Below are 26,801 nucleotides of genomic sequence, written 5' to 3' on the forward strand. Positions count from 1 at the left end.
ATGGTAATTGCTGTAGCTAGATAGATAGATGTGCAGATTCGCCATGAGAAAAGTTATTAAAGGAGCAAAACAGAGTGGAGTTTGGTTGAGACGGAAACTATAAAAGCCGAGAGGTCTCTGTTGTAGAGAGTATATTGCTTCAGGGGTTGGAAAGATTTCCTGTATTGCTCTTTTTGACAGCAAAGGCGAACCAGTCTGTTAGAGGAAGTTTTCAGCTGTCTCGCCCAGTAGGTGGTGGAGACGGTGGTCAGGGTTTGAAAGTTTAGAGATGATAGAAGATAACCGCAATACGCTATGCCTGTAGTTACAGCTCATTAGTTACAAGCGTGCCTTCATGTGCAAATCATTTTTCACTTTGAGTCGGTCAGCTTTTACAGATGTCTTGTTATCTAACTGTAATCACAGCTCTCAGGTAGATGCTTTACTAAGTTGAGATTTTATACAGAATAAAGACTTAGAGGTCGTGCATTGCTGGCAAAGGAAGCTGTACGCAGACCTTGAACATTATCAGGCTTACACAAGTGTAACATATAGGACAGCATGTAGTCATATATATAAGATCAAGACATATAGGATGAAATATACTGTGAAGTTCGCCCTTTGTTGTAAAGGTGGTAATGATGGATTGCTTTGTTCAGCTCAAAGATTGGTAGTCACTGTCGTTCATTCATATTTTTCTAGGCTAAAGCTAGAGACATGTGAGTGGATTATGAATATGATTGGGTGTGACCGCTGATAGGGCCGAGTTGGAGCGGGTCTGTTCCAGTCTGGATCAGTTAGTGTTGAGATACTAATCTTAAATCTTCAGATCCAGCCGCTGCCAGTCATTCTCATAAAGATTTTTTTTTTTAAAACATGTTTGATATTTGACATCAGCCACTGATGATGTCACTTGTGTGTCACCCTGCACTGGTAAATAAACAAAAGAAGAAATGTTTGTGGTGTAAGAGACACTGGACAGTTGAAATGGAGGAAGAGCTGACTGAGCTGTAAATGTCTCTAAAACATAAAATCAAAGAGTTAGCTTCGTTTTTACAAAGTCCACTCACCTCCCGTTCCCGTCGGCTCTACAGTCCACATTTTTCTTTGTTGTTTTGCCTTTTCAGCTCATTCTGCACTGCATATAAACAGTACTAGCGTCTGGTTGCCATTCTTGTTTGTTTTGGTACAAGAACACGCGATAATTGGCGTTCTCATGGGAACTCCAGCTGTTACCGAGCAGTCATTGATTGTGTTGTCGGTTTTTATGCTCCTTCCTGACTGTCAAAGACTAAAAAACACCAACTCCAGTTGGTGGAAAAAATCTTTATTTGTGGTCTGTCCTGTGTTTGTAGACTTCAGCGAGTCATTTTAGTAATCACATCACAGCGAAAATGCACTTTAATACGTACATCATGACGCTGTGGCGTTCAGCGCTGTTTCAGTTCTCAGCATCCACCTATTTGAGACAGTTATCATATTGTGGTTGTTTCTCTGTCTTTTAATAAGCTTTTTATGATTAAAGAAGTGATAATGGTGATTCAGATACATATTATAGATAGATATTTCCAAAAACCAAAGCTTGAATGTCAGAACCAAACCAACCAGACTCTCAGTTCGAAGCTTATTTCATATTCTGTCGGAGAATTTTGAGTGACACCTTCAATCACGTTGAGAACATTATAGTGCTTGAGACAGAAGACCAAGGGCACACACACACACATAAACACAAACTGAGAAAAAGACTGCAGTGATGCATCTCAGAATATGTAAATATGGTGAAAAAAGAGAAAGTCTGCAAATGTGCAGAGCTGGTCACAAGGAGGAATACACAGTTACAATGTTAGTGAAAAGCTGCCAGTTTAGTGGATGAGCATACACCGCTGAATCATTCCCAAGTAAACACATCTGCATGTGTTTTCATTACATGGCTGGAGTGTTTGTTGTGGTGTATTTATGAGGATGTGAGGGCCCATCTTGATGGAAGATATTAAACTGGAGGAGGAGAAATTTCACTGGAAACAAGTGTGATGGAAAACAGTGGATCATTTGAATGCTAATGAACGGATGGAACAATGTTCAGGTCAGTGAGCAGCGAGTGGAGATTAAACAAGACGAAAATTAAAAAGTCTCGCTAGTCGCCCCATGAGGCTGAAATGTTCATTACACTACAGAATACAAACGTTTTAACTGGTAACAATTTTACTTTATTCTCTCTACTGTGACCATTTTAGGATTTCCATCACGTAATATTGTACAGACTGTAATTATGAGCAGTCAAGTGGGAAAAAGCTTCAACTGCAGAGTTGTAACTTGTAGATATTTTGGGGAATTTCTGAGAGGTATTGCATCTCCCATTTGGCGAAAAGAACTACAAACTAGTGAGTTACAGCTAAATAAATAATCTGAAATTCAATAATCTTTACTATTTGTTTGTATCTGTTAATTATCAAACAACTACAATAGTTAATATAAGCTTATGTTGTGTTCATGTCAGGTGGGAGATAACCGTCTTATAATTTTCCATAAATGTCAACGTCCAATTTGTAATTACAACTGGAAATCTTTGATTTTCCTGAAAGCTCTGACATATCCGGTTTAACAGTAAATAATAGAGAAGTGCATGAAAAAGCTAATGACTCACATTCCTTCCTCTCATTAGCCGAAGTCTGTCATTCAAGACGGATGTATAGTGGAATATTGACCGAGCTACACAGTATTTTTTTTTAACTCTGCAATCATACAACCGTCATGTCCGATGATGTGCTCACAAGACGGAAATCTTTCCCACCGTTACCTTCCATCACACACATGTTGTAAACTAGGCATTGATTTCCGTTTATCTGGACTAACTACATGGTGATGAATGGAAGCAACCATTTAGAATAACAAGAGGTTTTCATGTTCTTCTCACTCTGCTGCTAACGAGGTGTGAATGCAACTTTAAACTCAAAGTTCAGCTGAGTCTGCTGGGATTTCTCTCATTAATTTAATCAGTAGCATTATCCTGTCATGAAATGAAGTATGTATTGGACAGAGGAAATTTGCAGTGATGTGTTAATGGTGTGAAATTAACTTTTTCAGTAGTTCTTTTGGGGATGAAGATGGCGAAAATGTACCTTTTCACAACAGTCATCATTAATGGGTCCAGTCACTGACATATTGCGTTGAGTCATCTTGTCGGTGTCCCCACCCTGCATCTGAACAAAATTTGGCAGATTACGCTGAATCTATCTGAATCAGAAGAAGTGGGAATGTTTCAGACTTAAATCTTGTGCTGCCTAAATGTTTTGGGACACGTGGCAGCACATTTACTGTATGTTAAGCTTTGATTTCCAATGAGCTCTTGTTTCATAATAACTGTAAGACCTCCACGTCACCCCTTTTAGGTGCAGGAGTGCAGGGACTTCCATTTAGTGCTGCTGTCATGCTTGTGTGAGACAGATAATAGTAGTACTCTCTCATAGCTTTTTTTTTGTGTGCTGTCTGTCTGCAGAGCGAACAGGCAGACACCCAGTTTTGAAAGCCAGTGAAATAAACGTTTGTAAGGGCAGTGTCAGAATATGGCTACCACACCGAACTGAGTTATTATCTATGATGCAGAAGGTGCTCATTAGTGTTTATTGCTGAGCTGTTGCCATGTGCAGACTGGAGATTTACGTAGGTAAACAGATATCTCTTGGAAACAGAGCTGGTGAAAATTTAGATTAGATTGAAATCTTTTTTTCTTGTTGGTAACCAGGGAATTCACGGTCCGTGCTACATAGTCAGAAAACTGTAGATTTTTGACTCAAACAATGAAATAGTTTCTGCTTCCAGAGTGGCTCTGCCACAGAGCTCCTGAATTATTAAAATGTGTTTTTAAAATTTTTTTTTATTTTTAATCTGATGGGAATAAGCGCACAAATAATTACCCTGTGAACACAAGATTTGTATCTAATGGGATCTATTTATGAGTGTGCACAAGCTTGAAACAGCTACCGAGCACATCCTTTAAAATAGGTCACTGCCTGTAAATGTGGTAAGGCATCTAGTGGTGATTTTCCCTGAGGAGCTGTCAATATATGCACCAGAGAGACTATGAAACCTTTGCTGAACAGTCACCTCTTTGGCCATAAATGGCAATTACAGGATGATAGCACTTTTTTAAAGCTTTAAAGACATCATAATGTTTGTCTGTGACATGCTAAAAATGTAGCATAACAGTTGAGAAGTTGAGAAGAGACATAAATTCAGATTAATGTCAGTCACTGTACACAGAATCATAAGTTTTTAAAAGTTTTAAAGTTTCTTTAAAAGTACACTGTCATAATAAATATATCTTGTGATATGTAGCTCAACAAGGTAGTGCACCTCTGTAGACTGAACTGTATTCCTGCACATGCTCAGTGACGTCTGTTTTACACAGAACTACTCTCTGGAGATTGAAAACATTATCGCTTTTTAGTCTTTGTAGTTGTTTCTAAACAAACGAATGCGTCCAAACTTGAAGAAACATGTCACCCAGTACAGCGGTGTGGCTCATTGATGTGTTTTTAATAGTTTTTGGACAACAACGGAGGTCTACAGCACAGAGAAATAAGATATTTCAGACTTTGGATACACACATAATACTTGTAAATAGGATGAGTTCATTGTTGGTTTGGCATTAGATTTGTTGACAATAAGAAAAATGTAGAAAATCGACATGCATATCCCTAAATATGGGTTGACATGCTGGATTAATTGTGGGGCTTTTGAGAAATACTTTCTTCTGTGAAGTTGTTGCCGTCTGCGTGCTGAGTGCTCAGGATCCAGTTCGGCTAATGTGACTCTTAATGAAGCGACGTCTGCCAGCTAGTTCAGGCCACCGAACCCGAGCTGCCAAGCCACTCACATGCCGTACTCCCCTCACTGTAACATATATCCAACGCACCCTTATAATCATGGTGGCATACTTAAGTCGTCACATGCTTGCTTGCTGCTATGGCCGCTGCCGCCGCTGCCGTTCTTATAGTGTTTCAACAGCCCAACCTCCGCCCCAGCATCCACCTGTAGACTCTGAGTCTATCTTCCTCTCGGGGTGGAAGTTAGCATCGTCGCTCCCCACTCCCTGCTGTGCGAGACGAGTGTTTCCCTGTGGGGAGCGATGAGGTCAGAACCTAGACGCCAAACACTAATATATAACATATTCTACATTTAAATAATAATCTACTCCACATGAGTTGGCTGACTGAAATTCCCTTATTTAAATTTTTGAGGTAATCTTGTTAGCACTTCATAAACATCCATCTAAACTCACGCATCTTTCCCAGACTGTGAGATTAATTGTGGATGAAGTCAATGACATGCTCTTAATCTGAGTAACCTTTGAATCAGCTAAGCCTGTTGTCCATTAAAATACAGAGAAGATAATTATTGCTGAGGACAGTCGTGGTTGTTTTTGTGCTCGAGCAGCAAGCGTTTCATTGTATGCATCAGATTAAAGTAACTCCATTTGCTGAAAAAGACTATTGGACACGGTTAAAAGTTCAGGGAATAGCTTGAGTTAATGTAACTTGCGTTTAGAAGAATATTCACCACATATGTGTGTCCCCAAGCTCAGGAATGAATCGGCATGCTAAAAAATAAAATAAAACTTTATGAGCTGAGATCTCTTCATCTTGAGCTGCACGGTAGAGAAACATATGAACTTTCCTCAACTTCCTTCATAATTTGGATATTGTTTGCACGAGATAAATAGCTTCTGTTCAAGACACAGATCTTATTTGCTGAAGATAATATGATAACTCACAGTGTGACACAACATAATACTTTGCTCGCACAAGATAAGATAAACATTATCTTTTTTTTTTTATTATTATTTGCATTTTAAGAAATGAAATACCGGAGTTACAGAGCATAAGAAAAAAAAAACAAAAGAATCAAAGAAACAGATAAAAATAAATTGAATAAACTGATAAACTTGTGAGTGTGTGCGTATACGTGCATATATTCACAAACTCAATCTTGTGTTTACCCTTTGTCTTAGTTATCACATCTAGCAGGAGGGTCATTATATTATATATTACGTTGTGTGTTGTATAACTCACCCGTTTCCCTCATCTTTCCTCAAAGATATGAACCTGATTTCTAAATCTCATGGCTATTTTTTCCATTCCATATAGTAGATTAGTACGTGTTATCCCTTTGAATTGGATTTAAAGTTCGCTATACATCCACTATCATCTAATATCCTTAGAGAATTTCCTCATCAAAAGTTTGTCCTTCTGAGCCTCATGTTTTGTACTACTTTGTGAATCCATTTTTTCATTCATCAATAAATTAAAGTCTCCTCCTAACACAATTATCCTTTTTACTTTGTAAAGTAATTAAATCAATAATCTTCTCAACTGGACCTTCCTCAGAGGGGTTGTATATATTTAATAGTGTGATATATTCTCCATTTATCTTCTCTACCACAAAAAATCTGCCCTCTTTGTCACATACTGTATTTTCTACCTCACATTATCATAGTTATAACACCTCTGCTGGATGAGTGGTGGGATGAATAGAAAACCTGAGCATAAAAAACAGTTTTTCTAATTTCTCAGGTTCCATTTTAGACAAATGTGTTTCTTGCATAAATACAATATCTCCTCCTTGATGTTTCATTTGTGCGAGCACTTAGCTCCCCTTAATTGGCTCGTTTAGACGAGCAAATTATGTTAATGTTCATACACTAACACATAATATTTTCTATTTTAAAGCCGTACTCCCTGTAGCCACAGTTCTCTCATTTCTGTTAGACCTTCTAAACCTGTGCAGATACTTTTAAATAGCTTATTTGTAGAAGAAAAACATTGAATATATCCTCAAATTTCCTAAGATGACAAAACATGCTTGTGTCTGTGCATGGATGCTAAGACCTTAAGCTAAAACCCAGAGCTGCAAGATCATAGAAACAGCCCTCCAGAGTATTTGCATCTAGTTAGGTGGCTCAAATGTTTTTATAGTTTAAGGGACAATAGTGTCAAAATCACCATCAAAACAATACATTATAACCTTTAATCTTCAATGTATGTCCTTAATCATAGGATACATTCAGTGATGTGCATAAGGAAAAAATATTACAGGAGAATTCACCATGCCAACCTCTTTGAGATGATTGAAAATCAAATAGGAAAAGCAAATATACGAGCAAAAATAGGCCAAAATAACACTATCGCTATCTGTAAACCTTATTTATAACTCCTCAATGTATTCAAAGGTAAATCAACTATATTTGTAGACCCTGTCAACCCCTAAAAGGAAGTAAGAAGCCTGTTATTCATGTGTGTGTGTGTGTGAGCGTAAATACCAGTCTTTCAGTCTGTAATGGTTCTCGGTTTAGAGTCGTTCCTTTCCCAAAGAGAGCAACAATGTCCTTGATGATTAGACAGTTCAGTTCAGTCACGAACCTCGTGTCCCACAGAGCCGATCGGCCCAGACCACGCTGTTCTTTTCAGGCGAGTTCAGCTTCAGTCACCTTGCAGTTGATTCCGTGTCCGCGCAGGCCGTCTGCTGAGGTGAATACCACCACTACGGCCTCCAGGAAAACTTGGAGCTCGTTCAGATAGAGAAACTGGAATCTGACATCTTTCTGTTTCAGTTGTTTCTTAATCTTGATGTATTCTTTCTTTCTTCTTTTGTCTTTCTTATTAAAAAGGTTTGTGGTCGAAAAAAAAATCTGCTTCCCTTTGAACTCAGTCTTCTTCTTTTTCAAAGCTCCGTGTCGGACGCTTTCTCTGCGTCACCATTGATCTCGGAGGGTCCAGCGGGTTCGTTAGTCTCTTCTGAAGTGACCTGCGGGCTCTTTCTATCCCCAGATTGGGCTCAGGGGATAAGTTTAAAACTCCTTTAATGAGCGGGTCAATACATTTGAGCGTGTCTTAGTTCTCGGCGTCCTCCATCACTCCATAGACTCACAAATTGTTGCACCTCTGTCAGTTTTCTGGATCTTGGCATTTCTCTTGTAGGTACTGATTGCTTTACAGAAGGAAGGAAATAAGTCTTTCTGTGACATATTCTGCTTCTTCATGTCTGCTGTTAAGTTTTTTGACCATTTCATTCAGTCACAGTCACACAAACCACTTTTTTTATTTCATTACAAAAAGACTTCAGCTCCAAGTTTAAATCTGCTTTCAGTCTAGCGAACATTCACGCTTTGCTCTTTTTCTGGCTGCTGTTTGCTGGTGGTTACCTTTATCATACGGGTCGGCTTTCTTTAAGTTTACCTGCATATGTTATTTTCAAAAGTACTTATTTGTAAAAAGGCTTGATGGCGTGGAGAGCTTGACCAGTCGTCCATGTCTTGCCACGGAAGTCCTTTTTTGAATGAAGAGCAGAAAAACATTATCTTTTAGGGCTGCAGGGGCTCCGCACTCTGCTGCCAAGAAGTATTTGTAATTTGTAACCTGTAAGCAGAGGCATTGTGGTCATTTAGCTATTTGAGAGGCGTACGTGCCCCCTCAACGCTGTGTAGTAGTGTAGTAGCAGCTGTGGACATTGTGTAAAATTGCTGCAATTTGTTGTTAGTTGTGTTAACGGCAGTGTGATGAAGTTTAATGAATTTGTGAATTAGTTATAGCTTCAGAATCTCCCTGTTCAAAGTGACTTTAGCCTCAGTGGTTTTAACTTTAACCCACAAGTAATTAACATTAGCGTTAGCTCATTGCTAATTGCTATTATAAGTAGCTTAATTATTGTTTTTGTCAAAACAAATTTGCAGCACTGATGTCCTATTGTACAAAACAGGATTAACATGAGATTTTTCACAGTTAGGAGCTAAATAGTGTCAGTAAAAACAGAAGCTACAGCATGTTTGTTAGCTTTTTTTAACTTACTGTTAACATTTTTGCTAACATTTTCTCTTTCAGTGATATAAATGAATACAGTGTCATTCAATTACAGTTGTAGGTGGTTACTGATAGGAGGGCGGTTTGATCATAAACAGAAAAGCCAAAGCAGATAATTATTGGTAACAACACATTGGTAACCCTGTCAAAAAAAAAACTGACTGCATGACATCCCTGCCTGTAAGTATTTGAAACTTACACCATGCCCACACTAAGCCGTCTAGACTTGTAAACACATGTTTTTCTCTCCGTTTTAGCCCTCAGTCCAGACTAAAACGTCATTTTTGTCCCTCGAAAACTGAACTTTTCCAAAGCAGTCTCCAGAGTGTATAAATCTGAAAAAGCTATGGCTTGGCGCTGTAGTGTGTACGGGGGGAAAAACTTCACCAAAATAACACAGACGCCATTCTTTGTGAAACAAAAGAAAGCAAACTATTATGGCGATGAATGAAAATCTACAGCATTTCACTACTGAGCCGCTGACGTCAACAAGCCACACGTTTCATAACTCTCCACAGAAGAGATGAAAGCAGCTGAGCCACGGAGCTGAGATTACATTTAAAACATTTATAACTAATTAAGTCCTTTACATCATTACTATAAATGCACTATGGGACTGTATAGAATCTGGTATTGTTCACGTCCACTCAAAAGCTGCTCTTTATTTTACTGCCATGGGCTTCTACCAGCAGCTGGGTCATGGATCTATGGCTGACATTTGCAGTTAGCCTGTTGGGTCGGACCGTTTAATCATTTTGGCCATTTCACCGCTAATGTGCTCTGAGTCCCGAGTACATTCATTCATTATTGATGAGAGAATAAATGTCTCTCCAGTATACTGGATGCAGCAATTACCCGACTGAATCATCCCCCAATGATGAGATGTTTTTTGGTCATCCATGTGTGTTTGGCTCTGGGGCTTAAAAGGCACAAAGCTGCTGTAGTTTCTTGTGTTTGTGCTTTCCTTACAGTAAAGAAGAGAGAGAGAGAGAGAGAGAGAAAACAAAAAAAAAAAAAGAAGCTTTTCCCCAGCACAGCCAATCACTACGCTGTTAGGCAGCACTCGCCTGTTGCCATGGTAACTACCTGTTAATATTCCGGGAGAGTTTTCTCACTGACAAAAGGGGAGAGCGCCACTTTCTCGCTACAGAAAAATCGATTGGACATTCCTGTAGAAAATAAGGGAGCTGAGCCATGTGGTCAGTGGGAGAGAGAGAGAGAGAGAACGACGGTGCTGTGCAATACCTGCACACGCTGGAGCTGATGGTTCATACTGTACCATCAAAGTGACCCAATTGACCTTGATTTGTCGCTCAGAGGAGCACAGGCTCGGTTCACCTGGCTTATCGCAACTCAAAATGTCATCCCTGTCACCACAGTGATACAAGCTTTAGTTCTTATTGGGAAGTAATTTTCTTAAAAGTGTTTTTTTTTTTTTTTTGTGTGGCTCTCAGTGAATTCTCAGGAGGAGACTGTTCAAAGGTCGGGCATTAAGGAATTGCTCTTTGCTCTGAGTGGTGCAGGCATTCAGGAGGGATTGGCCGTCTGTCATATAATGGGATGGCATTGATCACGAACCTCATTATGCCCTGGGGTTGATCTCAAACAGTCCAGACAATCCCATCTCCCATTTCTCTTCTGAAAAGAGCTTTTTTTTTCAAATGGCGCTCTTATACCACAGAGACAGGAGAGTCTGTATAATGAGCCATTAATTAAATAGACACACACACACACAAGTATGTATTTGTCAGTGTTGCATTTGTACACTCATGTAGAACCGCATAATGAATAGCTAAAACCCACATGCAAATGTAATATAATCATTCCAATGACATGTTTACACCTTGTTTTTTTTGCAGCATACAAAAATATAAAAAATAAATGTATAAAATAAAAAGTTTAGGTTATATAATGTAAGTCTAGTGTGAGCATTTGGCCCCAAACTTTAGTAAAGTCAGCAGCAGATGTGCAGAGAGGCATGAGGCATTGCCTCTGGCTCATTGAGAAAACCCAACAAGGATAACAAGACTATTTTTTTTCTTTTTTTTTTGAGTAATGCACAAATATAACTAGAATTCAAAATGTCAAGGTGTGTCAGTAAACCAGCAGTGTTTTTTCCTCAAAGTTTGTACTGTAAAAGTAGAGTAAAAGTGTCCGGAGTGCCTCTTGGACCTCAGATTCATGTCTCTCAGTGGATCTGGTGGATCTGGAAAACAATGTCGAGGTTTATTTTAAGGCTGCGAGGCTTTCATATCAGAGGCTTTAAAAAAACGTGCTGGATAATGCTAAAATTTTATTGTCACAAGGCTGAAAAATAAGCTTTTTTTTTCCGAGTTCCTGGAAGGTTCATACCCTGAAGATACAAAGCTCTCAGCTTGTATACTGTATTGATAGAATGGACGAATCTGTCAGGTCATGCTTACATTCACCTCCATCAAGGTTCAGTAAACACTGTGTAATGATTTTTTAGAAGGTTTGCTGCCTTCGGTCCACTGAACTCATCTCACAGACCGTCTCTCACTGGGACTGCCGAGTTTATTCTTAAATTTCACAGCAGATTGATTTGAGCTTTTTGGAGTTTGGGAGTTTTTTTTTCCTGTGGGAAGAGCAACATTATACCAATAAGTGTTCAGACTGCATGTAAACATGTAGATTCAGCATTTTTGTTCAATTTAAACTGTGCATTTATACATAACATTTCATATACGTTTCATATTTGTTCAAGTTTGATTCATCTGAATAAATCCACACATGTAAATGAGACCATATTGTATTTTTTTAATATATTTTTTGCTGAATCCTATTTATGTTATGCTGCAATCTATTGCAAGTAGGAAGTCAATAGTTGGTTGACAGTTTGTATTCTCAACTTTCTAAATGCGTCCCAGTGCATCTGCTCGGGAAAACATGGACGCCCGCAGCAAACTGTTGTTTAGAGGGCCGTGTACACGCAGGATTTCATTCCAACCCAACACAACAGCAGCTGATTTAACAGATCAGCACACTTTAAAAAGAGACAGGAGGAGAAGGCTACTACTGCATCCTATCAAGGACAAATCAACTGAATGGAAATGCAAATGGCGTAACTGTTACAGCATTTTTCACAACACAAACACTACATGAAGTAAAATTGATGAAAAGGTGATTCTGCTTACTGCTCGCTGTGTGCGCCGCCATATTGCTGTGATGTCAGGTGTGTTTCTGTCTGTGAACTCGGGCTAGATGGGTCCATTGCACTTTTACATCTTGCAGCATTAGCACCACCAAGTATGTAGCCTGTCATAGCGCAATATTTCGAGCATTTAGCTTAAAGAAGCATTGCTGTGGCTAAGTACGGGCTTGCTGTGCTGTTAGCATGGCTGAATCCTATTGCTAAGTTAGCCCCATAGCTATCCGGGGTGTAACATATATATCATATTGCATTATTTTGAGATACAACAATATGACAATATCTCTTATTGGCTTAAGCACTGCAGAGTTGGTGTTCTCTGATAAGATTAAGCTCCATCCAATTGAGCAACCTGCATTTAAATCCAACTTATTTTCACTATTGGAGTTGTTTCTGAATCTAGCTGCTAACAGTATGTACATTTGAAGGCATTTGCAAAAGACAAACTTATTTAAAACCTCTTTTTTTGTCTCAGAGCTGTAAACCGAACCCTGAATTGTCTGTGTTAATAGCTCTAAAATTATAACACTAAAGGGAAACCATATTTGCATTGCTTCTTCTTGAGCAATTTTCAACTCATCAGGCTCATGTAAACATCAAAAACTTGGCTGAAAAGTGGCTTCATTAACAAGACAGCGGCTGTAGGCTTTAAAGCCAGATAATATCAAAGAGCAGCGTCTTTGTCCAACAGTTTCACGCTGTTAATTGCTTTGTTCTAGGCCGTGTGATTTTTCTTTTTTTTCTTTTGTTCCTCTTTGCAAAAATCCATTTTCCAAACTGTTTCATGAATGATTGATTCCCATGCAGACAGCTGATGTGTGTATATGTCTGTACAGCTCAATATTCCCTACTTTATTTATGACGACTTGCATGAGCAGCAGTATTTCTGCTGAGATGACTCGGGGGAGTTTGGTATGCGGCTCGGTGCTTTAAAGTAGCCTTGTCCCCGTGACCCAGTCTCCGTCTTCATCTGCCCGACAGCAACTGAGATGAAGGGAGCCCCAGAATAGAAAATGCAGGTCGTATCTGTTTATCTGGGATTAGGCTGTTTCTCAAGAATATGTACCGCTGATCTCACCCCATTGCCTCGGAGGTCACAGAAAGATGTGGTTAAAGTGACACAGAAACATGAAGTTATAAAACACGCCTGTAATGCTTCAGTGTCTCATGTCACTTGTCGTTTTTTTTTTTTAATCGGATGTTTGTGTCAGCGTCCCTTCTTTCCTCATTCCCCCGCCTGTTCCTTTTTCTCGTCTCCAAGGGGCCAGGCTGGCTTCTTTCTCACCTCTGATGTTTATTACACAAACAGCACCTAGGATCAAATATTCTTACTTTTTTTTTTTTCCTCCTCTATCTAGAGAAGCCAAGTGTTAGTGAGAGATAACATGCAAAGGGAGTGGGAGGTGGGGAAAGAGAGAGCTGCAGACTTGTTTATATGTCTTGATCTGACGGAATGAATAATTCAGCAAAAGGCACCCTGGCATCCCAGGATTATATTAAAAGGATAGTTCGGGCAGTGGGGAAAACAAAAAAAGTTGGGGGCAACAGTGAAGATGGGAGGCCTTGATAACGGAGGGCTCTGTGAATTATTCAAACCTGTTTTCCCCCCTAAAAAAAAACATAGAAGTGCAGAATCTCCAGCAGAGGAAGCTGTGAATGCCAATATGGTTTTGGTGATTAGAGGAAGCTGAAGAGATTTTTCTGCTTCACTCTGGGACGGTCGATGCAATGAGACAGGCAGCTTCCTTTTAAACCCGAAGTTTGAGGAATTCCTGCTTTTCGGTTCGCCACCAGGCGTTCGTTCTGAAGTCTTCTTTCAGAATTTTAACTTAACTTTTCTGGGCTTTGCTGTCCCTAGACGTTTGCAGCGCTGAACATACTGCAGCAGGGCAACACTGATATGTTGTTTACTCTGCAGTTTTACAGACTTTTTTTCTTACTCCAGTCGACCTTTTGTTCAGAAAAATGTTGTAATATACTGTAAACTCCTTGAATCATGTGTTTGATTCACATTCATGGAAGGTATTTAGTCCACCTCATGACTGTTAGTGATGTAATGAACTTAAGTCATCTCACCTCGCATCAAAAGAACTTCAAATCCTGCCTTACACCTGGCCAATTACTGCTTGAATAATTGTCAGATTGTTGGTTTAGCAATGTTTCAAAACTTGTTGGATGCAGCCCCCCCCTGATTCCAACATCAGAAAGGTGTAGAGAGAGGGGGTGTTAGGGTGTTTTCAAACCTGCCTTGTTTGGTCCGGTTGAATCGGACTTTGGTTCATCTTCCCTGTTGGTGTGACTCATTTGGACAGGTTTGAACACAGCAATTGTACTTGGGTGCCCTTTGAGGATGAGGTCTCGGTCCGGTCCCGTACGAATTCTGGAGCAGTTCATCTATGGTAGGAACGTGATCCAACCTCGATCTGACCCAACTACAAGGCATACTCTGCAAGTTTGAGTTAAATGGTTCCCATAACCAGGTACACTTTGCATACCGGGATGTGGTTGAATGAAATCAACAGTTGTTAGCGGCTAGCCGAAGAATGAATTGAGATCCAATCTGGACTAACGCAACAAAGACAGTTGCATTTGGTCAAAGGACCTTCTTCTTATGTTTACATTCTTGCTCCTGCCCCAGGGAAATCTGGCTCTGGCTATGGTGCTGACCATGAACTGCAACATCCCCAGTTTCACTCTGTCTGGGTATCTTCGTTGCATGTCATTCCTCATCTCTCTCTCCCATCATTTCCTGTCATCTCTCTATTAACTTGTGAATTAAGGCATAAAAAGGTACTTACATTTGGAGACCCTGCAAGCACTTATTTTGTGATTTGAAGACATGTAGATGTGAAGATTAACTGGTTAAGTGGCTAAATGAAATGCATTTTATATGTCTAGGTTACAGAAAACCAGTTCAGGAGCATTTAAATGATTATATTTCAGTGTGAAGCAGCTCCTCCCTACACCTTGAAATATAGTTACTGAAATGCTGTTGAAACTATGGTTAGATGTCTAAAAAACCTTCTCTTTTCATCCAGATTTATGCTTTCAGGGGAATCTTTCCACTCTAATATAAAAATGCAACTACACTGCAGACCAAAACCATTGATTTTTCCTCAACACACCGCATATTTTTCTTGAGGAATTCTATTTGAGACACACCCTAATACCAGCTGCTCCATCAATACAGGTCAGTGGTAAAACAGCAATGGAAAAGACTGCTATAATAATTATTGGAGGCTCTAAAAAAAAAAAACTGACCTCCTGGAAAGGCTGTGGGAAGAAGAGGGAGCGGGTCTCTGATGGGGGAATACTGGAATTCCTGGGCAGGACATGGTGGGAAGAATCTGGAGCTGGAGAGCTCATAGAGGGAAAATTCCTATAAAATGAGACTCATGAGCCTGCTGCACTGTGTCCGGTGCGTGGGTCTTTTGTCTTATGGTGCTGTCATCAAACAGACAAATTGACTAAGTTCCTCTGTGTTGTAATTACTGTTTGTTGAGAAACGGCATATCCCCTTGCACTGTGTCATTAGGATTAGCACTCGGCAGGGTGTTTCTTTTCATTTTCCTGTAGCAAAAAAAAAAAAAACAAGCAATATCCCATCTGTCACAAGCTATTCTCCACAACTAAACAACAACCAGGCTGCAGTAGCTGCACCCAAATGGATTAAACCTCTGCTGCACCTTGTATGCAGAAAAAAAACAGTGCACACCTGTTATCACAACAAGATGTAACGCAAAAGGGAAAAAAGACATCCCAACACTGCTTGTGTTCAAGGTTGCTCTTTGAATTCACAGCTTTGAAGTAACGAATGTGGCTTGCAGCCTAATTTGCTCAATTAGAGTTCAAGCTACAAACTAGGCTACGTGTCGGGCAGATAGCCAAGCGGAGGGTCATATGGTACTACAAGAGGGCTCAAAATTCACAATTTATTTGAAATATGATGAGCGATTCTGCTAGAATTATGTAATAAGAAGCATGTAACATCACTGGAGACAAAATAAATCAGCATCCCGTTCAGCATGTTCAGTCCGAGTTAATATTCATGATGCCAGCTGGGATGTTTTCACATAAAAATTAAGATGTATGCTATTAACCTGCGACTTTGTTTCCTTGTTTAATCGTGTAAACAAATGTTTGCTCACTGGCTGCTGCATGTGAAATGAATGTGCTTTTATCATCCAGCTTACCAACCCTGTTTTGAATATTTAACTGAAAGTGCTGATCTGTGAGTTGCCCTGCTCTCTTACATATTTCAGTGTTTCATTTAACATCAGCAAAAACCGGAAACTGAAAAATCCCTACTTAAAAGAAGACACATAAATTGCTTTTCCTGTTTGTGACCTTTTGACCTTTGCTCTGTGTTGTCTACAGGTGTGCTGAGCCTGCCGGAGAGTTTGAACCTGCACCGGGATCAGCAGCGCTCGGGGAGAGGCAGCGAGGGTCACGGCTACTCCCAGGCCGAGCTCCGCACGCTGGAGCAGTCGCTGCTCGCAACGCGGGTGGGCAGCATCGCTGAGCTGAGTGAGTGAACTTTTACTATCAGTATGCAAAGCACAGTGTGTGAACTGACATTCAAAACTGCTTACTACAGTAGGAGTGTAATGACAGTCGGCTCAGCATTCGGGAGGCGACATTATACAGAGTTCACAATATTTTCACAATATTTGTATTGTTCCCTTGCTGTAAAAAGCCGTTCTGCTAAAGATTTAAAATGGCATTAAAACAGTCACATTTAAAGAGATTAAATATTGACATTAAATTTTGGCAACTAAGTGCTACCATTGCTGGCTCTCAGAGACGGAGATGAGCACAACTACAGTATGTGTAAAACATTCAAATATAAAAGTTCAGCCAACAGAGATAAAGTGTTCCATGTTAGCAGTAATTGCTCTGCACTTTAAAGGATAGATTCACAATTTTTCAAGTCTTTCATAAAACAATACTCAGCTGTCCAGGTCTTTCTTGCTTTAATCATTCCTCGGCCCATAATGGCCATTAAAAGTGATAAGGGACAAAATCCACAGCAGGCCTGTGCAGTGTGACATTTTTGATCGCACATGCTATTAAAAGTTATTCTGTGTGAAGAGAAATATATATCTGTGCTGGTATCATATCTGTAAAAACCGGCGAAAGACACATTACCCTATTGGCCCAAATATAAGAAGACCGTGATTATAAGATGATCCTCCCTTTTGCACTTACAGTAACGTAATGAGTGTAGTTGTCCTAAACTTAAGTACTTCACCTGGTTCACTGTCTCTCCTCTGCTCCGCTGAGTGCGATGTGTGTGTGGAGAGCTGAGCAGAGAGCAGAGGAGAGAGGCACGACCATAAATGACAGCAAAACGCAGTAGAGAGACCATGTTTATTTATGTTATTTACCTAATTTATATGCACTCATTTCAGCTCAGTGTGACTTTCTACTGTGTTTTGCGGCCATTTATGGTCATTTATTTATGAGTTTCTCTCCTCTTCTCTGTTTCACCGCGGGCGGGGCTGCTGCTCCACACACACGGAGCTCAGCGGAGCAGAAGATAGACAGTGAAGTGGTTGAGTTGACGATAACACTCATTACGGTGCTGTTGCTAAGTTATTGGTTAACTTGGCCTACTTTTGAGCCACTTTGTTCAAGATGATGACTGTGTCTCTCCATCATTCAGGCCCCTGGCACTGTAGGCTAGTTGTGAAGGACATTGGCTCACTTCAGTCAGGAGGGGAACACTCCTTTTTTTTCCAAATGACATCCTTTAAACCTGAAATTTCATGACTGTTCTTAAAGTGGCCCAGGATATATTACAAAAATGGATATATTTCAAAATTGTTTATCTTTGTGCAGCTGGTATAAATGTTTGCACATAGAGGGTATTCCAGGTCAAATTTGACCTGTATTTATTCATAGGGATTTTAAAGTCACTACATGGGTTCAAATCAAGGTAAAGGCTTATTATGTGGAATCTTGAAACAGTGAAACTATAGATTTTTTTGTCACTGGGACAGTGGGGACAGAGCTCAACGGGGATCTTGACACTGTCACAAGAACTGGCCATGTTCCCTTAACAATGTGTCCATTGTCACACTTGCCAGAGTTCCCACCCAGGTGGGCATCTGCACCTGTAAACAAGCCTATAGAAAGTAACAAATCAAACCCATCAACTACCAGGCAACCAACATAGTGGTTGTCCACTATAATTCACCCTGTAATGGAGGGCAGCTTTCACAGGACTATAAGAAAGTACCTGAGTGCCTATTTCACCTATTTGGTGGAGTGGAAGGAGTGATTTGGTGGCTCTGTCAATCCGAGATGAAAAAGGAGACAGTGGGTGGAAGAGGAAGTAAGAGGAAGAGGACAACATAGAGAAAATGGAGGAAAGGTCATTGTGACTTCTCTCATGCAAAGGCGACACCACCTTCCCCACACGCCAGCCGCAGCAGCCGCAGCCCCACAGTTTATTGCCACAAGAGGACAAAAGAGAAGGAGATGCAACTTCTGCACAACAAAAAAGACCTGCAAAAATCAGGGTTTTTTTTCAGTTTCGTTCGTTTGAAATTTGCAAACCAGCTTGTTGTTTAATGACTAATACACTCCATGCAGAGTGGATTGTGTACAATTGACAGAGAAGGAGGGCGTTTGGTTCACAGGCACTGCTGATTGATGGTTTAATGGTTATAATGAAAGCTACCATTCAAAAATGTTGTTGCAGCCTTCACTTTCAATATAATTCATAGAAATAATTATGGCTGTTTTGTTCTCCTGTTTTAGATAACATGAGATCATAATAAAGTGTGATTGTGAATGTATTTTCTCTATAAACGAATGGTGTCAAACCTAAAGAAAAACACTCTGCTACTACTCTGCTCTCTGAAACATTAATGAAGGATTAATCACCCATTTATTAATGACTGCAAAATTTGGTGCAGGGACTAATCATAAGGGATACTGGAGCAGGATCAAAAATGACCCTCTCCATACTATGAAGGCTCAGGATATGAAGTATGTAAGGGTTAACAGTCCACCTGTGTGTACTACTAAAATGTTCTTTGTGCTACTGAAAGCTTCATCCTCTTGGCACCAGTGCTAAAACCTCATAAAGTAAGCCCAAGTACAGCCCCGCAGAGTCCTTTTTCCATGCAAAAATTTATTGCATGGAGTTTATCTCAAGCTAATATGAGGCTTCAGTCATCTGATTTAGTCAAATCCAGTCGATATCTTCCACCTTTACAGTCTTTTTAGTACCAGTTTCCTTCTTTTTGTTATGAATCAGGTGGCTGGTTTGTGTCGCATGTAGGTAGATCACTCGGCCTTTAGCGGCACCTGATTGGTCAGAATGTGACTCAAAACATGAGGATTTAATGGAGATTTATGAAAGTAAAAAATATTTTATTTAGCAGAGGTTTGCGACTTTCATTTTCTGTTTTGTGTCAGTTTCTTTGTAGAGCAGCTGATGATAATGGCACAGCTCAGTAAAGAGCCATCTGTAAAAACCGGACTTAACTTTGTTGATTATAACCTTAGTGGTAGATTATAACCTGTATTTTAATGGTGCATGAGGACTATATTTTCATATAACTGCTTTTATGGAATATGTCGGACATATTTCTTTGCAAAAGTGTCATAAAGCAACAAAAAGTACAGTGCTATATGCGGGTTTACAAGTGAGCTGCCACCGCGACTTGGCTACTTCTGCTGGCAACCTGGATCCGTCTCTACTTCCACCGCAGCTCAACAGGGAACCACCGTCTGGGGAAAAGACAAAGAGGGAAGTCTGTACTAAAAAAGACTGTAACTTTGGAAGATATCCACTTGATTTGACTGACTGCTGAAGTCTCATATAAGCGTCAGATAAACTTTTACATTACAACTCTGGATTTTGTCCCCCATCACTTACATTGAAAACAATCTTATAATGACCAGTATTAACAAGGCAAGTTTATTTGTATAGCACATTTCAACAACAAGGCAATTCAAAGTGTTTTACACAGAGCATAAAAGGCATCAAGACAGAATATAAAAGCAACATAAGGCAATGTAAAGAGACATTTAAATACAATTAAAATGTTAAATTTGGAAATAAAAAAGAAGCTAAAATAGAATAAGACAGATAAAACAGGAGAATAAAAGTTACAGTGCAGTGTAAGATATGAACCTTCAAATTTGGTTTAATTAAAAGCAGCGGCAAACAGGATAGTCTTCAGCTGTTTAAAAGAACTGAGAGTTGCAGCAGACCTGCAGCTTTCTGGGAGTTTGTTCCAGATATGTGGAGCAATGTTTAGTTTTTACTCTGGGGATAGAAAGAAGACTAATCCCAGACAACTTGAGAGGTCTAGATGGTTCATAACGTAGCAGCAGATCAGAAATGTTTCGGCCCTAAACCATTCAGAGCTTTATAAACCAACAGCACTATTTTTAAATCAATTCTTTGACAGACAGGAAGCCAGTGTAAAGATCTAAGAACTGGAGACTTGTGAACATTATGAACCTGTCCTTTAAAACAAATCTGCTCAAGGATTTTCCACTCCTATTAGCCAAATAACCCCATTAGCATGAAGGAATGTACACTCCCTGTCCCTGTGGGCAGTCATGGTGGTCCGAAACCAACCCACCGCTATTCTACTGTCCCCTCACTGCTCACTTCATCCATCCCCCAGCCGGTGACACACCGTAGCCAGGAACTGTTCTATTACAGCTGTTCTAACACCTGTTTATGAGCCCCGCCTGGGGACCTTTAAATCCAAGGTCACTGCCTCAGAGGCTTTTAACCTCAACTTGAAAGGAAGGGCTCCACCTTTAACTCTGACACAGCCCACCCCCCTTCCCCCCACCTCACACACACACCCCTCCACCTCCATCCTCATCCTCTCCAAAGTCACATATTAGATCATCCTGTCCCCTGCAGATATTTGTTCTATGTGTGGCTGTGTGTGTGTTTGTGTCCGTGCACATTTGTCCAGGCTATGTCTAAGCAAGCCGTTCATTTCGCACCATTGATTAAAGTAAGAATTAGCAGTCTTTTCTTGTAAATACTATCACTATCACTAGTTTTATCGCTAGCTTTGCCTGTAGGTAGCTTGTGAATGATGCTCTACTTAGCAGCCTCAAGGGCGACACTGAGGGGAAAAAGAAACTTTACTTACTTTTAGAAGACATTGAAAAATAACCTAATTAGCAGTGATAGTCGCCACGGCTGAATTAAGAAAGAGGAGAGCACCTCCAAGATAATCCAAGAGAGAAGATCTCACACTCCGGAAACTGCAGCACTGAAACACGATAATGAGTAATAAGTAATGAGCAGCAAACAGGCGTGAACGCTGAAACTACCACCACCATGCTATTATAATTAGAAGTGAGAAATGAACAGATGACCTCGTTAGCCAAAACGCAATGAGCCTGATGTGCAAGAGCCACTCGTACGGACAGATTTTTTTCATACTCAGAATTTTCTCAGATGTATGAACAAAATTTACACTCTAGAAAATTTCTAAATAAGTGATATGATGTTATATTTTGATTTAAAATCTAGTCTGACTTGTTTTGAATATGAATTGGATTATCTAGTGCTGACTATGCAAAGATGTTTGACTTATATGAAGTAAATGTCACTTGTTGTCTTTTCCTAATTAACAATTTTCATATTATTTGGTGTTATTTTTGACTAGATACGAGGGACATGTCTGTTACAGGACCTCCAGTATGCTTTGACACTTATTTTAAGCTCTGTAGTTTCAAAACAAACACATGTTTTTTAAGTTTTAGACTTTTGACTTGCATGAGGGTATATTCTCAACTATACTGGTGATAACAATAGTGCTTCAGAAGTATCTCATTCCACACAATACAAACCTATAGTCAGAATAATCAATAGACCAAACACCCTTTTACTGATGATGAAAATAATATTAACCGGAATATCAAATATCTACAGCAATTATTACACATGTGCACGTGAAAAAGCAGTAACTTTATAGTAATTCCATCATTAATTGTCAAAAGTGTCATCAGATGTGATATTTTCACTACGGTTGCTTTTCCAAGCCACCTTTTAAGCCTGCAGGGGACAATGATATCCAAATATGAATTATGTTATGCAACATAGATAGGTGGAGATCAGCAAAAGTAGTAGTAGTATATGGTAGCTGCTTTTTTGCTGCTGTTTAAAAATAGACCATCAACATTGCTGGGTGGGAGATGTAGCGCTAATGCTTGCTGTTTGAGAGCATCATTATTAAGTTTACCAAAAACGTTTATTTGTACAGCACATTTCAACAATAAGGCAAGTTGAAGTGCTTTGCATAAAACATCAAAAGCATTAAGACAAAGTGCAAAAGAAACACATTATAAAAGGACATTTAGATTAGACATACAATTAATTAAGAGTTTATTTAAGAGTTAAGAGAATAGGAAATGAAGATAAGCTGAAATAGAATAAAAGAGATAAAATACAAGAATAAAAGTTACAGTGCAGTGTAAGATATTCATCAAATGTCTCAAATTTGATTTAATAAAAGGCAGCTGCAAACTGACAAGTCTTCAGCTTTGATTTTGGTGCTGGATTGGTGAAAATCTCTGTAAATTGTGTAACAATTTGTGGGCTCCTGCTGGTGTCCTTGACAGGTTTTATTAGCAGTGTTGCTCAAAAACGGTAACGAGTAATAGTGTAAACACACATACATACCGCCGCTAATCACTTCACTCCTTTGTAACGATCATAAAAAATCTGACAAACAAGAAAGCCTCTTAGTGCCGTATTAAGCGAGCAGCTTGCTTGTTAAATTGACAGAAAATTATCCTTTGACCGGAACGTAACTCTCATCTCACTGTGATATTCTTATCTCTCCATGAGGTACATTCCAGATAATGAGAAGTCCTCCACTCGTCTATGCACCCGGTCTCCTCTGACATTCATAAGTTTACTAGTTTACTTTCTCTCAGCGCTCATCTATCTTCTCCTGCTTACAGCAGCTGTTGCCGGGCAACAGTTACTGCCAACATGCACAAACTAATATCGGTCATTACTCATTGAATAGGCTATTACATACAGTATATCATTTAAGCACGATATGGAACAATTCTGTTCAAACTCTGCATAATACAAGTAACAATTTTAAAACTGTTTCTAAGAACTTATTTCCAAGACATAAGGAGAAGGATTTTTGTTTTAATGGTGCAATTTATTTCATAAAACACAACATATTTTTTAAGGTTTTTTTTTTCCAGTTTTCACTATAGTTGGCAAAGAGATATCTGGAAGTCTGTTCAGGGAAATTATAGCATCCACACAGAGTTAATAAGGCCAATTTTTTTTAACTCTTTTAAGGCCGGCTCATTAAAAATGGTAAGTGTATTAGAAGAGAGATAACATGACGAGGATACTATAAATATAAATAGAGAAGAAAAATAATTTAAAAAGCATTTTAGCGACATACAGTATGTTGGAGCTTCGATTATTCAATCAATTATTCTGAACTACACAGCAGGAAACGCACCGGTGATGCATACATTAAGGATAAAAGCAAATAAGTGAGTGCACCTCCTCTAATTACCAGCGGAAATGCAAATATGCATTATAAAGCTCCTCTCCTGTGTTTATGCTCGCTAATCTGAACATATCACTCTGAAACATTAAAGGCATTCTGTTCACGCACTCGGATCAGAAAGTAGAAAAAGCATCACCGGCTGCTGTTTGATTCCTGTTTAATGTGCCGTGTGTTTGACTCCCTCCGCCACGCTGCCTCAGCTGGGCTTCCTCACCTCCGGGGTCGGCCAGTCCAACGCTGCCAGAGGTTGACATGTGGCTCGTAATACAGTGGCTGCCAACTGCTTGCAGTCATTTAAGGGAATTTCACTGGATTCTGTGGCACGTTTTCCACCTTATATCGCATTTTATTAACAGATTGAGTGTGAATCTGCTTATCAAGTGTATGATGATTGATTAAGGGTGCTACTTTTAGCGTGTTGCACCATCTGCCTTCGCGAGAAAGTTAAAGGGGAAGATTTTCTAGAGCTTTTGTATCTCATTTCATACTTTTTTTTCAACCTACAAGCAAACAGACGTAAAAATCTGAAGTGCAGCTGGTGTGTAATCAGCCTCTCTTGTATATGCATGCATTTAAAGAGAAAGTCAGGTGATATTCTGTATTTTTCTTACTTTACTTACCATCAAAAGACTCAAACCAACAAGAAATTTACCCTCTAACAAGTTTTGTCAGTGCATCTAAAGCCTGATATATCTTATTCATCTGTGCAATAGAGCTCCATTGTCCGAAAACATCAAAGAATCACATCATTACACCAGGTGGTATGTTCCTTTACTACCATTAATGTACGCAATGTAGTTAACTTAGAGCCAATCACACATACAGAGCTGCAATTAACAATGACTTTCATTGTCAGTTAATCTGACAATTATTTTATTTTGTCTATGAAATGTCAGAAAATAAGGAAAAATGTCTGTTATAATAATAAAAGAGTCGAAGGTGACGTCGTATTCAGTTGTATGACGAAGAAAATCATTAAATCATCATATGTAAGAGGCTGAAACCAGCTAACATTTGGCATATTTGCTTAAAAAACAATTACTCGACTAGCAAAATAGTTGCAGATTAATTTTCTGTCCATCGACTAATTGATTAATCAACTAATCGTTGCAGCTCTACACACATACAGTACAGCATCCACAGCTAAAAATAGCATCCATCTGTTTTAGGAAATTAGTTACTTGTTTTTTAAATATGAAACTATGTATTTGTGACCCCATTTTTAAGATCGACATCTTCAGAAAGAAGGAATGGCCTGAGGGCCACAGACAGGGCTGAGAAATATCGACTGATGGATTAATGCATCGTTGGTTTTGGTCTTTTCATGAGATATGGTGACAATAAGAAAAAAAAAATAGAATAACCCCAGCCTTATGCTTTAACAACATCAATAATGAGAAGAATTTAAGTGTGAGTTTGCTTTTCACTGGATTTATAAATGTTCATGTTTAACGATTTTTTTACTGCTGTTGGCTGTTGTGCAGGAATGCTAAGAATAACAGAAATAAAATGACAGAAAGAGGCATTACTGAGCAGAATAACAGAAAACAAACAGGATAAGGATCAATTAGGGATGTCATACAGGCAGGTAGTATTTCTCCTGTGGCAGATTAGTCCATTAGACCACAACAGTAACAAGTTCTGGTACTGAGTTCCTGCAGAATATAATTATAATTGCCAGTGGTATTTACATCCCACAGATAGATGTAGTATATGAGGGTCAGTTTAAATTTGAAATTAAAATAAACAAAATAAAGTCTGAGAACACTATAAAAAGCAGACAGGAGAGTCATGATGAATTAGTTAAAGAATACAAACGGAAAACAGCATTATGAAAGAAAAAATGTGCAACAGCTGAAAATAACTGAACCATCTTATCGCAAACAAAGAGGGAACTGTCAGTGAACTGCAGTTACATATCGGCCTTATCAATGACATAAACACTCTCCACCAGCTTTTATTGTCCTTGTTCTTTTCAACTGCTCTTTACAGCTGCTCAATTTGTACCTCATGAAAACACAAACTTTCAGATAAATAGTTGCCAAAATAAATGTTTTTCTCATTTGGACTCCAAAATGCTTAAGTGCTCTACTCGTTCACTTGTCAACAAATCAATTTCACCAGCACCGAATGAAGCTTTTCTCTTAATTCCCGAACTGCTTCACATGTAATTTAGGCAAGTTGCTTGAGAGGTTTAATCAATTAGGCATTACATATTACTAATTAAGGAAGTAAATACATTACTTTAGTCGTTACTCAACAGCCAAAGTCATTAGTTTCACCACATCCACGTCACATCTTCTGTATTTAATTTGATTTGGAAGTTCACAATTTTTCATGTCTGTTCTAAAACAATAGTCAGGAACCCAAATGAATGTTTACACATTTTGTTTTTCTTGCTGTAATCATTACTCCTGTTCATGGCCATTAAGAAATCCCTTCATAATGCACTTTTAATGGTGCAGTGTTTAGAATTTAGTGGCATCTAGCTGAATAGACTTGGTAGAAATATGAATATAATATTCATAAGTATGTTTTAATTGGTGTATAATCACCTGAAAATAAAAATAGTTGGATTTGAGCCCTTTATATCTACATAGGGAGCAGGTCTCTTCCACATAATCCACCATGTTGCACCTCCATGTTTCTACAGCAGCCCAGAATGGACAAACCAAACACTGGCTCTAGAGAGTATTCAGTTGGTTGCTAGATGCCAATAAATCCTACACACTGGACCTTCAAGGGCATGTGAGCATAGCACCGGTAGCATTCAATGTATAAATCAGAGTAGAGGCTGTCAGTCATCTGTGTGGTGAGCTGGTCGATTTATGGTAATTACACTAATGTTCATTATAAGAAATAATGTAGTAATGATAGCAGAGGCGGCGCTAGACTCTCAGCACAGAGAGGGCAGAGAATCCTCGATATCCTATCCATAAACACAAACTGTCAATCATTGAGCCAAGCAAGCCTATGTCTAAGAAAACATACAGTGAAGCCACTTTGCCAGACAAGCTTGTTCTTAAGAACAAAAGAAGAAAACAGGTTGCCAGTCGCATTCAAAGCACGCAGCGCTCCACGGGCATTGATTGACTAGCAGTTCAGCACCTCCGCCAATTGTGCACTGTCTCAGTACCATGTCTTTCTTACATAGGAATAACATAAACATAAAATAGACATGGCGGTCTACAAAACCATGCAAGGCCTATTCATTCAAATACACACACAGACAAGTGCCCAGATGCCGTAAACATGGAGTTA

General features: G+C 39.2%; 1 protein-coding gene across 2 annotated transcripts in view; it reads left to right on the forward strand.

The window, feature by feature from the left end:
• The window catches only part of LOC121890896 (ankyrin repeat and BTB/POZ domain-containing protein BTBD11-A), a 196,101-nt gene that overhangs the window by 115,266 nt on the left and 54,034 nt on the right, over positions 1-26,801 (forward strand). For both annotated transcript variants that reach the window (XM_042403522.1, XM_042403523.1), the window contains exon 2: positions 16,381-16,530. In XM_042403522.1, the coding sequence (XP_042259456.1) occupies positions 16,381-16,530 (150 nt within the window). The remainder of the gene's footprint in view (positions 1-16,380; positions 16,531-26,801) is intronic.

This window comes from Thunnus maccoyii, chromosome 23, assembly GCF_910596095.1.
Source record: "Thunnus maccoyii chromosome 23, fThuMac1.1, whole genome shotgun sequence".
NCBI lineage: Eukaryota > Metazoa > Chordata > Actinopteri > Scombriformes > Scombridae > Thunnus > Thunnus maccoyii.